At 50.2% G+C, this 15,764-nt stretch overlaps 1 protein-coding gene across 6 annotated transcripts in view; it reads right to left on the reverse strand.

The window, feature by feature from the left end:
* Window positions 1–15,294, reverse strand: part of LOC105922017 (MAP7 domain-containing protein 1) — a 28,666-nt gene extending 13,372 nt beyond the window's left edge. For 2 of the 6 annotated variants that reach the window (XR_004932355.1, XM_036145684.1), the window contains exons 1-5: window positions 14,946–15,293; window positions 5,295–5,507; window positions 3,286–3,354; window positions 3,131–3,151; window positions 795–958 (exon numbers count right to left, since the gene is read on the reverse strand). Coding sequence is in view for 1 of the 6 variants with exons in the window: in XM_036145684.1 (XP_036001577.1) it covers window positions 795–958; window positions 3,131–3,151; window positions 3,286–3,354; window positions 5,295–5,507; window positions 14,946–15,003 (525 nt within the window). In the remaining 5 variants the exon portion in view is untranslated. Of the gene's footprint in view, window positions 1–794; window positions 959–3,130; window positions 3,152–3,285; window positions 3,355–5,294; window positions 5,508–14,945 lie in introns of all 6 variants that reach the window. The other 4 variants (XR_004932359.1, XR_004932356.1, XR_004932358.1 and 1 more) reach the window with 3 other exon arrangements.
* Window positions 15,295–15,764: the final 470 nt, after the last annotated feature.

The following is a 15,764-nucleotide window of genomic DNA, read 5'->3' on the forward strand; positions in this document are numbered from 1 at the left end:
CAACATAAAATCAACTTAATAAAATAAAACCAATATGAAATAATACAATTAAGTCAAATAGAAAAAAGCTAAATTAAAACCTGAAAGAAGAAATAGTTTCTGTTTCTGAGCGTTACTGATTCCACTTTGTGATGACTGCATTTAAATAAAATATAATTAATATTTACCGACTCAGTGCTTGAAATTTTAGTTTGCTTTAAAGTTTATTTAACATTTACACGCTTTGAAAGTAAAGAAAGAGACCAGCGGACCAAAGTTCATGCAGCACCAAGCCTGCATGAACTGGACCGGTCCACAGTTCTGTGCAGAACTCCTGACCCGGCTCGGTTCTGCTTTCCTTCCTCTAATTTGGTATTAATCAGCAGCTCTCAGGTTTTCTGAAGGTTTTGCAAAGTTTTTTCTTCAGTCTGGATCCAGTTTAGGAGTCAAAACGGAGCGCCTGACACAAAGTCACAATTTGTTCCCGTTTTGGTTTCTGAATGTAAAAAGATATAAAGAACTGTTGAGTTTTGTTGTTAAAGATCTGGAGACAAAAGGAGCTTCAGGCCTAAAAACTCTCACTGCAAAAAGGGAACTAAAAGTGAATAAATGTTCTTGAAATTACTATATTTTTACTTGATTTGAGCAGCTAAATAAGACTATTTGCCAATGGAATAACATTTTTGCACTTATTAAAATAATAACAATTAATCTCCATCATCTTATTTCAAATGCAGGATATCTACTTATCTTACTTTAGGGGTAAAAATACTCAGTGCTGCTGAAGAAGACCTGTGCACAGCGGAGCTTCTCACCTTGTTCTTCTCCAGTTTCTGTCTCTGCTTCTCCTCCAGCAGAGCTCGGCGTTTCTCCGCCTTCAGCCTCTGCTCCTCCAGTTTCCTCCGCCGGTCCTCCAGCTGGCTCTCCCTCAGCCGCCGGGCCTTCTCCTCCTTCTCCAGCCACTGGGCCTTCTTCGCGGCTGCAGAAACACAGAACCTGGTGAGGAACCTGGGCTGTTGGTCAGCATGTTTTCTGCTCCCTGAAGGTCAGCTCCACAGATCCACACTGCTAGAACGTTTCAGAGGAACATCTCCTCTCTGCAGCACGTCAGCTCTGAGTCTCAGATAAACACCAGCAGCAGTTTCTCTCTTCAGAGAGAGTGCAGGAGTTTCTGCATAAACCGTAAAAAATAATAACTGCACTACCAACACCTAGAGCTAACGCCGTAGACGTGCATCCAGCTGTTGATTAAACATAAAATCCCAGAGAAAGAGAGAGTTTTTCTGAATTAAGCAGCGGTTAATCATCCGGAGCTGCAAACATCATCAGCAGCATCCAAACAGAGAAGCAGATGGGAAACAGTAAAGCTGCTGCAGCCTCCTGCTGCTCCTCACTGCAGTCTGCCTCCACCCTCCCTGCTGCCGACAGTTAAACACCAATCCATCCTTTGCAGTTAAAGCTGTGAAGCTTCCACAGTAAAGCTGGAGGCCACCATCTGACCTGCTGCCACCATCTCTGCTGCTCAGACACCTTCAGGAGGCTGATCTAGGAACAGCTCACTGATCACTGACCGGCAGGGTTCTTCCTGTCTGAACCTTTCCTGCTGCGGATCATCGGTGGAATATTAACGCTGAACTGAAGATGAGGTTAATATTACATCTGAGCTAATATTACAGCTCCTGCTCTGTTACCGTGACGTTAGCATAGCGCGTTCTCTGGAGTTTAATCTGTTTCTGCAGCTGCAGCAGAACGAGCTGAATCAGCCAACATCTTTAACGCCTCGTCACGTTTGCCCTCACCCTGATGGCCGATAAACGACGGACAGTCGGCCATGTTTCTGTTTCTGAATCTGATCCCAGAGCAGCTGCAGCCATGCTGTCTGCTGCTCCACCCTAATGACGCCACAGCACGGCGTCTGATTGGCTGCTCAGGAGAACCAAGGTGAGAACATGCAGAACACACCAAGGCAGAACCTAGAGCAGAACGTTAAAACCAAACAGGAAGCTGGACGGATGGACGATGGATGAATGGATGAACAGATGAACGGGTGAACAGATGAACAGATGAACGGGTGAACAGATGAACAGATGAACGGGTGAACAGATGAACGGATGAACGGGTGAACAGATGAACAAATGAACAGATGAACGGGTGAACGGATGAACGGGTGAACGGATGAATAGGTGAACAGATGAACGGATAGATGAATGGATGAACAGATGAACGGATGAACAGATGAGCAGATGAACGGGTGAACGGATGAACGGATGAACAGATGAATGGGTGAACAGATGAATGGATGAACAGATGAATGGATGAACAGATGAGCAGATGAACGGGTGAACAGATGAACGGATGAACAGATGAGCGGATGAACGGGTGAACAGATTAATGGATGAACGGGTGAACAGATGAACGGATGAACAGATGGATGAACGGGTGAACAGATGAACGGATGAACAGATGGATGAACGGGTGAGCAGGTGAACAGATGAACGGGTGAACAGATGAACGGGTGAACAGATGAACAGATAGATGAACAGATGAACGGGTGAACAGATGAACGGGTGAACGGATGAACGGATGAACGGATGAACAGATGAACGGGTGAACAGATGAATGGATTAACGGGTGAACAGATGAACAAATAGATGAATGGATGAACAGATGAACGGGTGAACAGATGAACGGGTGAACAGATGAACGGATGAACAGATGAACGGATAGATGAATGGATGAACAGATGAACGGATGAACAGATGAGCAGATGAACGGGTGAACGGATGAACGGATGAACGGATGAACAGATGAATGGGTGAACAGATGAATGGATGAACAGATGAGCAGATGAACGGGTGAACAGATGAACAGATAGATGAACAGATGAACGGGTGAACAGATGAACGGGTGAACGGGTGAACAGATGAACGGGTGAACAGATGAACGGGTGAACAGATGAACGGATGAACGGATGAACAGATGAATGGGTGAACAGATGAATGGATGAACAGATGAGCAGATGAACGGGTGAACAGATGAACAGATAGATGAACAGATGAACGGGTGAACAGATGAACGGGTGAACGGATGAACAGATGAACGGGTGAACAGATGAACGGGTGAACGGGGGGGCTGTCAGTGAAGCTCCTACCTTGCAGCTGAGTCTGTTGCTCTGACAGCCGTGCAGGAAGACAGAGTGAGAGAAGCAGTGAGCAGAGACAGAGGAAGGTCCGAACACGGAGCGGGTCAGAACAATCCTGCTTCATGCACGGCGCGGTCGGACCTTACGGAACCGCCGGTTCTTACCGATGTACCGGGCTCGCTCCTCTCGTCGCTCCTTGGCCAGTTTCTGTCGCTGCTCTGAGCTCATGGAGTCTGGAAGGAGAAGCAGAGAAGTTTCACCTGAAGCTGCAGAACCAGAAACCCAGAAACCCGGCGCCGACCGCCAGCCGCCCTGAGGAGCTCCTGACCGGACCGGACCGGGTCGGCTGAGGAGTGGCTGGACAGCACCTTCTGGTCCGGTCTGGTGTCAGAACCGAAACATGAAACCGTCGTTTCCTCCATGAACTACAGCAGAAAACGGGCTGGAAAATAAGTTGATGAGTTTGTTCTCTGCGTCCTGCGCAGCGTCTGATTAGAACCAGGAAGCTGGAGAGGACAACCTGGATCACCTGGACAACCTGGACCACCTGGACAACCTGGACAACCTGGACCACCTGGACAACCTGGACCACCTGGACCACCTGGACAACCTGGACAACCTGGACCACCTGGACCACCTGGACCACCTGGACAACCTGGACCACCTGGACAACCTAGACCACCTGGACCACCTGGACAACCTGGACAACCTGGACAACCTGGACCACCTGGACCACCTGGACAACCTGGACCACCTGGACAACCTGGACCACCTGGACCACCTGGACAACCTGGACCACCTGGACAACCTGGACCACCTGGACCACCTGGACAACCTGGACCACCTGGACCACCTGGACAACCTGGACAACCTGGACCACCTGGACCACCTGGACCACCTGGACAACCTGGACCACCTGGACAACCTGGACCACCTGGACCACCTGGACAACCTGGTCCACCTGGACAACCTGGACCACCTGGACCACCTGGACGACTTTCAGTGTCCCTCACATGATCTGCTGATCTGCTGAAGGACGATCAGGAGCCATCATGTGTGACCCGGTCAGATGTTCCACTCTGTGGTTCCACTCTGTGGTTCCACTCTGTGGTTCTGGAGGATCAGCTGACGCAGCCCAGCCTCTCTTTCCCCTCTGTCCTGTAAATCAGCGCTAACATCACTGACCAATCACAGCCCCTGCAGTACTTCTCTCCTCTGTCGCCATGGCACCCTGCATCCCCCCCTCCCTCCTGATCTCCTGGGAGGGAACCCACACAGCCCTACAGAGGCCGGGGAACCGGACCGGGGACCGGCGTCTGGGCCCATTAGAACAGAACCGGCTCACAGGGTTAGGGTTACTGCTGCTGATGTTTGTCTCTGCCATATTAGCCTCTCTGGACTACAGAGGGAAGCGTTGATGAAACAGGTTCTCCGCTCTCTAATCTCACGTAGCTGGTTCTAAACCCTGATGCTGGCTCATTGCGCTGTCTCCATGGCAACACGCCCACGCCGCCCAGCAGCTTCTGAGACAAACAACTCAGCAGCTCTGTGATTTTAAACGGTTCTGGTTCCGCAGAAGATCCAGGCCGGATCCTCTGCAGAACCAGAACGTTGGAGGAACGCCATGAAATCCAGTTTTTCAACCTGGTAGAACGTCGACATCACAGAGTTTCATCGACCGGAGACTGGGCAGGAATCTCCGGTTGGTTTTGATTTCTTAAAGTATTTCTGACTCTGATTAGTTTGAATCCAGACAGAAACTAATTATGGAACAGCTGCAGTTACTTAAAAAGCTCCAGAGCGTCGGCCCGTTCCGCCTGAAGCTGGACCGGACCTGCAGGTGTCCGCAGGGACAACGTCTTCCAGAGGAAGGTTTGATGGTCGGAGCTTCTTCCTGCCACATGGTAACTTTGGCTTTTCCAGCTCGTCTTACGTCTCATTTTATTATTTTACGTCATTTTACCGTTTCTAATCTGCCACATAAGTCAAAGAATCTGGTTCTGATTCAGTCTCAGGGTGTAAACTTTACACATTCATTCACTAATCCTGCAGGTTGTCAGTTCCTTTAGATCTTCTAGATCTTTAGCAGATCATCTTAAATGTGTCCGACTCGGCTTCAAACGGATCTGTTCTCCAGAGTTCCAGAGAACCCAGAACCTAGAACCTCGCCTACCTTTCTTGGGTTGGGGGCTGCTGCTGCTGGAGCCGGGCGTTGACGGCCGGGCTTCAGTCTTCAAGGAGGCATCGGTCCTGGTGGGCGTCTCTGTTTTGGAGTCTGTTTTAGGGGAGAGGTCCGAGACGGCCGAGTCGTCCGGCGTCAGAAGGTCTTTCTCTGGGTTCTTGTCTGGGTTCTGGAGGGACGGAGCGTCTGCAGGCAGAGGCAGAGCTGCAGAGGAGAAGAGGGATCAGATGTCAGACGGGTTCTGAGAACCTTTCTCCTACAGATTCATTCAGGTTCTGCAGCAGATAATAAAGATCTCAGAATGCAGGCATGAAGCTGGCAGCGTGCAGACGTCCGTTCTGCTCATTGCTCTTTAACACAGAACGTCCTGCTGGCCTGTCAGTCTCAGTTAAACCATTTCTCCACACGTCACCCCCCCCCCCCCGCATTCATTCACAGAGCAGAGTCTGCCGGCTGTGAATGAATGAAATGGGAGATAATTACTGATTAACCCCTGAGGACCCAGAACCCACGGAGTCCCTGGATCCAGAGGACTTCCTGCCTGCATCTGGGAATATTTAGCGACTAATAAATCCTCAAACTCTAGGGTCACTTGTGGAGTACCACAGGGTTCAGTCCTTGGACCAATTCTATTTACTATATATATGCTTCCGATAGGCAAAATTATCAGACAGCATGGGATTAATTTCCACTGTTATGCTGATGATACTCAGCTATATTTATCCATAAATCCTGATGAATCCAATCAGTTACTTCGACTGCAGTCATGTCTTGATGACATCAAAAGCTGGATGACTTTAAATTTCCTGCATCTAAATTCTGACAAGACAGAAGTTGTAATCTTTGGGCCAGAGTTCTCAAAAAAATAAACTTCTTAATCAATCACTTAATCTGGATGGCATTAACTTGGCCTCTGGTAATAAAGTAAAAAATCTTGGTGTTGTTTTTGACCAAGACATGTCATTTAAATCCCATATTAAACAGGTTTCCAGAGTTTCCTTTTTTCACCTCCGGAATATCGCCAAAATTAGAAACATTCTGTCCAGGAGTGATGCTGAAAAACTGGTCCATGCATTTGTTACTTCAAGGCTGGACTATTGTAATTCTTTACTATCAGGAAGTCCACAAAATGCAGTTCGAAGTCTTCAGCTGATTCAAAATGCTGCAGCAAGAGTTCTGATGAAAATCAACAAGAGGGATCATATTTCTCCTGTTTTAGCTTCCCTTCATTGGCTTCCTGTTAAATCAAGAATAGAATTTAAAATTCTTCTTCTAACGTATAAAGCCCTTAATAATCAAGCTCCATCATATATCAGAGCTCTGATTACCCCGTATTTAAAATATTAATGTATGAAACAATGATATTTAAATATCACATATTTAAATATTAATGGATTTCAAACAGTTTTCTGAGGAAAATAATCAACAATTACTAAAAGTTTCAGAACCGGGCAGGAGAATGGACCGGACCATTAGAGCCCGGTCGGCTTCCTTCATGCAGGAGAACCGATCAGGACCCAGATGTGAGGGGAACACCGGACCGGCAGGATGTGGAACATCTGGTTCCCCCGCTGCGGACCTGCAGGACGGTAAAGGTCCCAGTGGAGGAACATCTTGCTGGAGAGCAGAACTTTGATGCTTGGAACCTGAACCATGGCAGCCTAACCCGGTCCGGTGCTGATGAGGAGCGATTGATCGTTCTCCTCCGGTCCAAACCACTGGCCCGGTCCATTCAGAACCTTCTTTCCACTGATAAACCGGGTCAGCCAAGCTTCCCGTCATCGTCTCCAAACCCAAAACGTTTCCCAGGATGAAGCCCGTCCTTTCAGAACCGCTCATTCAGCCGCCGCCCCAGTCTGAGCTGCTGGGTTCTGCTGGACCAGAGTTACACAGAACCGGACCGGACCTCTCAGACATGAAGACTGTCCAGATGCTCACAGAACCGGATCAAATAGATCAGCACAGGGCTGGTCTCCACACGGGCATCAGAACCACGCACCATCCTGATCCAACAGGAGGCGCCGTGGATCCCACCATGAGCGGCCAGAACCGCTCAGAACCGGCTCTGCTCAGGCTGCAGCAGAACCGAGAGCCTCAAACGGCTCATTACCGACGGGTTCTGGGAGCTTTCTCCATCTGAGACCGGCCAGAGAGGAGAGACGTGGACCCAGTCAGGAGAAGAACCGCAGAAGAACTGGAGGACTTCCCCGTTCCACCACCTCCAGGTCATTCCCACAGAAGATAAAGTCCAAACTTCTTCTGGTCACGTCACTACGAGCTGCAGACAGTCCACTGATCCATCTGGTCCAGGTTCCCACAGCTCCATCCCAGAGAAGCTGAGTCCAAACACCTGGAGAACCGCTTCATCTGGTCCACGATGGTCCATCTGGTCCACGATGGTCCATCTGGTCCAAGATGGTCCATCTGGTCCACGATGGTCCATGATGGTACATCTGGTCCATGATGGTCCACGATGGTCCATCTGGTCCACGATGGTCCATGATGGTCCATCTGGTCAACGATGGTCCATTTGGTCCATGATGGTCCATCCCAGAAGCATCTGAGCCCAGAGAAGCTGGACCTCCTCTGAGGAGAACATCCGGTTCTTCTCTGCTCAGTGAAGGCAGTGAACTCTGGATGTAGAGCTGGAGGAAGGTTCTATAGAACCATCCATGCTCCCTGAGGTTCTACCAGCTGGTTCTGGTGTAGAACCGTCTGAAGGACCAGAGATCACTGCTGTCCAGCTGAGGCTGCTCCTGAAAGTCCTCCAGATTCCTTGATGGTTTCTGTTCTCCTCTGCAGAAGGAGGACCATGGAGATCCATCCCATGGTTCTGTGAGGAACCGCTCTGAAACACGAGACCTTCTGAACGTCTTCGCTCCTCAGAGACCTCCATGGAGACTTTAGGGACACTTCATGGTCAGGAAAGGGTTGAAAAGGACGGATGGACTTTCTCCTGGTGGATCCTCACAGACCCAGACTAGAATCTGGTTCTGGAACAAGTCGGGTTCAGCCGACCCAGGTGGAACACCTGGTTGGAAGGTCAGGAAGCACGGTTCAGATGTGAAGGCCAGACTAAAGCAGGCTGCAGATGCTTCCTGCTCTCTGGGTCTTCCTCAGAGCGATGAAGATGCCTCCAGCCATCAGCACCAGTCAACATCACATGATGCCGGCGCTCCATCTGACACAGAAAGCTAATTCAGCCCCAGCTCTCCTCCTCCTCCTCCTCCTCCTCCCTGCAGGCCCGTTTATTATTAGCAGTCAGCAGAGAGAACGTGGCCCATAAAAGGAACCTGCACCTTCTGGAGAACATGAAGAGTCAGGAAGCTGATTGGCTGTTCAGCAGAACCCGACGCTGGCATCAGAACCCAGATCACATGCAAGCAACACCAGGGTTCTGAGTTCTGCAGGACAACATGAGCAGACGCTGCGAGGTTCTGTGGCGAGCAGAACATGTTGGATCTGGGTCAGGAATGTCTGGAATGTCAGCGCCGCTCCGAGCAGGAAGACACGAGAGAGGGAAGCTCCTCCTGGAATCTCAGGGTTCCTCCTGAAAGCAGGACCACGTGTCCTCAGCAGCTCCTCCTCCTCCTCCTCCTCATCTTCCTCCTCCTCCTCCTCTTCCTCCTCCTCCTCCTCCTCCTCCTCCTCCTCCTCCTCCTCCTCTTCCTCCTCCTCTTCCTCTTCCTCTTCCTCCTCCTCCTCCTCTTCCTCCTCCAGGGACAGAACCGAGTCCGGAAAGCTGCGGGACAACGGCGCTCCACGCCGGCACAGGAAGCACATTCCTGGGAACGACCCGGACCCAGCAGGCACCCTGCTAGAACACGGGTCACCAGCAAGAACCTTCTGGGCCCAATGTTAGCACCAGAACCGTCCGTGGTTCTGTTAGAGTCCAAATCTGTTCTCTAACAGAACCAACATGACGACGCTCCTGTGTGTCAAAAGACAGAAATCTGTTTCAGACCCGAAACTCTCAACATGGTTAGTTAGTTAGTTAGTTAATTAATTAGTCAGTTAGTTAGTTAGTTAGTTAGTTGGTAATAAACTGCTGTCATATAAAAATGGACCAGGATCTCTGATAAATGTGTCTAAGGGCTTGTTGAATCATTGACAAGCAGAATAGAGGAAGTTCTGCCGGTCCAGCCCGGTTCTAGCAGTCGGGTTCTGGTTCTGTTCTGCTGGAAGCAGAGACACCACCTCAACATGCAGGATGACTGAGAACCATGAGCTCAGAGCAGGAGGAGCTGCCAACAGAACCAGGCCAGCTGATCAGAACCGCACATGACCCGTTTGTCGGACCAGAACTGAACCAGAACTGAACCAGAACTGAACCAGAACTGGGCCACATCTGGGCCAGCTGTGACTCCTCCATGACTCAGACGCTCCTCTTCCTGCTACAGCGGTCGCCGTGGCGATCATCAAATAAACATCACGTCTCGGGGAAAAGGGGAAATCCAGACAACATGTTGACGCTTGTTTTAGAGCCGAGGGCCTTGAGTTTCACTTCCTGTCCTCTGTGACCTCATTGTTACATCACTTCCTGAAGCATTTAACCCTTGACCCTCAGGCAGCAGAGTGTTGCTCAGGGGCCCAGAGGGGCAGTCTGTTGGATTTGAACCAAGGGTCTTGTAGCCTTCCCGGGACGTGAGCATGCTGCTCCACCCAGCAGAACGCCGCTCCGCTCAGCGTGGAGTTAGTCTGACTCTGGAGGCGCCAGCGTGGCTCCACAGCAGCTTCTAGAGGAAGTCAGGGCTGGATGGCGATTCAGTAAAAATATTTATCAGAAGACGTGAATCCATGATGGAGAGAAAGGACAATAAAAAGTTCAATAGAAGTTTTCCTTCCCTTTGCATTCTAGCCATGTAGGTTAATATTACAACATTAGATCCTCCCAGCCAATCACAGCGCAGATCCAAGGAACCAAGCTCCGCCCCCTTCACAGATGTCAGAGATCACATAATCTTTGTTCTGTTTTTAAATACTTGTAGTTTTGGTAAAATTTGGTTGAATAAAGGGTTGAGTTTGAATTCAGTGTTTGTGTCTGTATCTAAAAATAGGTTGCTAAGCAACAGCATGAAATGACCAGGGCTGCACTTAACATAAATGTTTTGAATTTGTTGATAATTATTGATATTATCCATATGCTTTTTTTCTATATTGTCCAGCTCTAAATGAAATAACAAAAACGATCGAGCAGAAAACAGGACTTTGGACTCTGAAAGCTGCTGCGGCACCTTTTCTACCAAATGTCTTCCTTCCACTAAACTTTCCTATAACACACATACAGCTCTGACCTTCTCTGGTCCTTTTCTCTGTTTTAGTCATAACGGACGTTAAAATATCTTTATTGGTTTGATGGAACATAAATAAAGACAGGAAATAACTCTGAATGAATGACTTTCAACTTACTGCAAAAAAACAAACTTTGTTGATTATTTTCTGAATTTATAGAGAGAATTAACGATTAACGAGTTTCTGTTGTACCTTAGAATAAGTAAAATGTCCTGAAAGGGAAGTTGTTGTGGTAGTTAGAGCGTTCATTAATGGAAGCATAGCCAACACTGAGGGTTAGGTAACGCTGCAGCGTCTCTTCCTGAAAAACATCAGCTGTTCGATGAATCAGAGCGAAGCGGCGTGCCGGAGGACAGATGAGGCGGCGCTGAGGTCAGACAGCCTCAGTGTGACTTCTGGGAAGTGAAAGGACGCCTGTGTCCTGCTGTCCTGCTGCTGTCCTGCTGCTGTCCTGCTCATTCCTGCTCTGGGAACAGCGAGGCAGCAGCAGCAGCACCAGGACCGCCGTCGCTGTTGGCCTGCAGAGGGAATCAATCCCACCGCCCGTCATGAATCAGTCAGCAGAGCCAAGATGGCCGCCGCTGCAGCAGTCGCTGCTCGCCGCTCTAATATTAGATCCTGGGACGGGAATGTGAGCCGCGGTGCATCTGCCCGGGTCCCCTGAGGCCTCGGCCCGACGCTGAGGGCCCCTGATGCTCCGGCAGGAAGCTGCAGCGTTCAGAGACGCTGCAATAAAAGCAGCAGGGCCGACGCAGGGGGGGGGCCCGGGGCCCCGGACCCGCAGGAACGATCCCCCCGACCAACCCACAGCTGAGGGCCCGGGGCCCCGGACCCACAGCTGAGGGCCCGGGGACACGATGAGTGATATCTTAAAACATCCCTGGCTCTAAAAGTCAGCTTCTTGGTGATTTTTAACCTTTTTCATCAATAAATCAGTAAAATAGTAAAATATCTGTTTTTTTAACCTTTTAAACAGTAAAACAGCAGAATAACAGACTCTGTGCGCTGGATTAAATCACCATCAGATAATCTGGGCTGGATTACAGAGGTGACTCTTAAAGGGCCGGCAGCGTCTCTGAATGTTCTGCAGGAGCAGCAGAGCTAATCACTGACCTCTCTGGTTCTGGAGGTTCTGCAGCTAAAGCCTTTCCGCTCCTTTCTGCTCGGCACCAAACCCGAACCAGGAGACCCGGCATGTTCAGAACCTCCCGGTCCAGAACCTCCCGGTCCAGAACCTCCCGGTCCGCCTCAGAGTCTGCAGGCCTCAGCCAGCAGGTTAAAAGTCATGACCCTGAACCAGTCTGGCTCCTGGGAGCGGTCCAAACAGGTTCTGACCCTGTTGGGTTCTAGAATCCAACGGCTGAAGCTGGGTCCAAACTGGGTCGTCATCAGAACCATGACCGGTGTGCAGTTCTCAGATGGTGTGTGGCCGTGATCTGACAGTGATGGGGAAGCAGCAGCTGGTTCTTCCTTCAGAACATCCGGACCTTCAGGTTCTGGTCAGCATCACCGACCAGAGATCAGATGCTGCAGAAGGTCCAAACTCCTGATTAAACCCCTTTGACCACCGGTACCACCGGGCCCACCGGGTCCACCAGTACCACCGGGTCGACACCAACAGTCTGTAAAGTTGTCCCTGCAGCAGACGGCGGCTCTCAGCCAGCAGACAGAAGGAATGTTCTCGTTTATCTAACGTTCAACATTCCTGGTGACGTCACAAGCTGGCTGGGCCCGCGGTCCGGTCCGGTCCGGTCCGGTCCCACCCGGTCCGACCCGGTCCAGTCCGGTCCAGTCCGGTCCAGTCCGGTCCGGTCCGGTCCGGTCCGACCGCCCGCTGCGACTCCCAGAGGAACCAAACCCGTCTTTGTTTCCCTGCTGATCGCACGATCTGCTCCAGAACAATACGGGTCTGTTCAGGAACTCCACGAGACGTGAGAGTACAGCTGATCACAGCTCTGCAGAACAGAGAACTCCAGAACCACAACCAGAACCAGAACCATAGAATAGACGAACCAGAACCATAGGATAGAATAATTCTTGACTGTTCCACTGTGGGGCGGTTCTGGTGTCTCGGCAGCAGTAAAGGTTCTTTGGACCGCACTGCGCATCGGGCTGCAGAACCTCACATCAGAAGAACTTTAACCGACCCGTCAGCGCTGACCCAAAAGGTCCATAGAACCCAGGGTTCTGGTTCTAGTTAAGGATGCTTTAATCAGAACAGAACCAGGCAGAATTTCAGATTTTAAACCCAATTCAGTATCATGAAAGGATTAACTGAACACATCGGTTCTGATCCGGTTCTGATGGCCAGCACGCAGCCTGGTAGAGGTTCTGAAGAACAGAACCCAGCATGTCACACACACGTTCCGACACCTGAAGGTCCAGAAGCAAACATCAGAACCGGACCTCAGCTGTGTAGAACCCTGCATGGAACAAACGGTTTGCTGCGTGGTACCAGGACTTCTGAACCGGGTCTGCCACCGTTTGGACCCGACCTCTAAACCCAAACACGTATCCAGAACCAACTGGACCTTCCCAGACTCCTGGTTCAGCCTTTTCAGAACCAAATTCCCTCCAGTGATCCAGAGTTGGAAACAGGTCCGGTTCCTCCTGGAGGGTCCTACAGAACTGCCGGGTCAGACAGAACCTCCTGCACGATGGAGCAGAACCCGGCCGGCCTACAGAGAAAACTCGTTCCGGCTGTTTGGACCCAGGTTCTGGTTCTTTCAGCCATGGTCCAATTCTCAGGACTCTCGGTGGAGACCGGATCAGAGATGGAGCAGGAGATGCAGAACTTCCTGTTTCAGCTCCTTGGTCCTCTGTCATGAGGTCATTGTGGGTCAGAACCGGAACCGGTCCCCCTATGGGTCCACCTGATGATTCGGACCAGGTACAGAACCAAACCGGTACCGCTGCAGACCAGACAGCCATGGCTGAAGCTGGTAGAAGGTTCTGTGGTTCTTCCCCTGCAGGTTCATGACTGCAGGTGAAGTTCTGGTCCATCTGCTGCTCCGTCCTGCCGTCACTCAGAACCACCAGGAACCAGCCCGACCCAGAAGAACCAGGGAGAACCTGGGAGAACCTGGGGAACCACAGAACCTGGAGGACGTCATCCAGCCCGACCCAGAAGAACCTGGGAGAACCTGGGAGAACCACAGAACCTCCAGAACCTGGCAAAACATGCCTCAAACCCAACAAGGGTCAGAAGAAGAGACCTTCTCCATCCATCCATCCATCATTCATCCATCCATCCATCCATCAATCATCATCCATCCATCAATCATCATCCATCATCCATCCATCAATCATCATCCATCCATCAATCATCATCCATCCATCCATCCATCAATCATCATCCATCCGTCCATCCATCCATCCATCAATCATCATCCATCCATCATCCATCCATCATCATCATCCATCCATCCATCCATCCATCCATCATCCATCCATCCATCCGTCATCCATCCGTCATCCATCCATCATCATCCATCCATCATCATCCATCCATCATCCATCCATCCATCCATCCATCCAACATGCATCCATCCATCCATCCATCCATCATCCATCCATCCATCAATCATCCATTCATCCATCATCCATCCATTCATTCATCCATCCGTCATCCATCCATCCATCCGTCATCCATCCATCATCCATCCATCCATCATCCATCCATCCATCCATCCATCCATCATCCATCCATCATCCATCCATCCATCCAACATGCATCCATCCATCCATCCGTCATCCATCCATCATCCATCCATCCATCAATCATCCATTCATCCATCATCCATCCATTCATTCATCCATCCGTCATCCATCCATCCATCCGTCATCCATCCATCATCCATCCATCCATCCAACATGCATGCATCCATCAATCCATCATCCATCCATCCATCGATCAATCATCCATCCATCCATCATCCATCCGTCATCCATCCAACATCCATCCATCATCCATCCGTCATCCATCCATCATCTATCCATCCATCATCCAGAGAACATAGAAACATCTGCAGGTTCTCCGTCAGACCTCCTCAGAAACCAGCGTCACCTTCAGGGTGTGAAGCATTAATTAACTCAACATTCCCATCAACTGGGCCACCAGCACCAGAACAAGGATTTGACTGGAACTCTGTTTCTGGACCCCAGAACCATTCTGAGCAGACGGAAGAACCTGAGAAGCTGCTGCCGGAGTGCTTCTGAGCAGCGGGACCTCAGCTTCATCCCAACACCTGCATCCAGCTCAGCTCAGGCCGGAAGGACTGATCTGATTGGCTGAATCTCTCCAGGTGATCGATGGTACCGTGGTACCGGGTCAGAACGTGTTCTACTCACTCTTGTCCGTCAGAGTCAGCTTCTCCTCCAAACGGACCCCCAGCTCTTTATAATCCATGGTGTCGGTCCAGACGCAGTCCAGACGGGTTCATTCCTCAGAACCGCCGCGGTACAGGAGCCGAACTCCGGTTCTGCTCTCTCTAAACACACCCAGCTGCAGAGGAGGCAGCGGAGACGGGTAGCAGGATCCAAACGGAACCGACGCCAGGGGTTTAGAAAAGTGTTGAAGTCTGATTACAGAACCAGATCCGCTCGGTGGGTTCTGAAAAAGCAGAGGTTCGGTCCAGTCCTGCGGGTGTGAAGGTCTTCGCTGAGGAATCTACTGGGAGAGACCGAGAAGGTCAAGCTTCAGGAGGAGAGGTCCCACTTCCGCTGAAGCCCTTCAAAATAAAATAAAAGACTAAATGCGTCGACAGAAGATAACTGAGAATAATGACCATTTAAAATAAAATAAGAATTCAATGAAATCATTTTAATGGAATGATGCAGAATTTCATTTATTAAAAATAAAATATAGACCAAATAAGTCAAATAAATAAAACAGATTTAAATAGTTTAACGATTCAAATAATTTTAATACTGATGTAAAACAGAAAATGTGCTTTAAATGTATTTACCTTCTTTGTTTAAGTTGATTAAATCTGCCGTAATGTACTCTGCCCACCTGGGGCCAGTATGGGCCCTCGGGGTTCTGGGGCCTCAGAGGTGCTGACCCGCCCTGGCTGTCTGTCCAGGGGCCGGCCCTCTGCTGGGGGGTTTGGACACGCGGGGCCCCTGGGTTCCACACCAGACTGACGCTTGGGGGACCGGGTCCTGGCG

Source organism: Fundulus heteroclitus, chromosome 13 (assembly GCF_011125445.2).
Source record: "Fundulus heteroclitus isolate FHET01 chromosome 13, MU-UCD_Fhet_4.1, whole genome shotgun sequence".
Lineage (NCBI taxonomy): Eukaryota > Metazoa > Chordata > Actinopteri > Cyprinodontiformes > Fundulidae > Fundulus > Fundulus heteroclitus.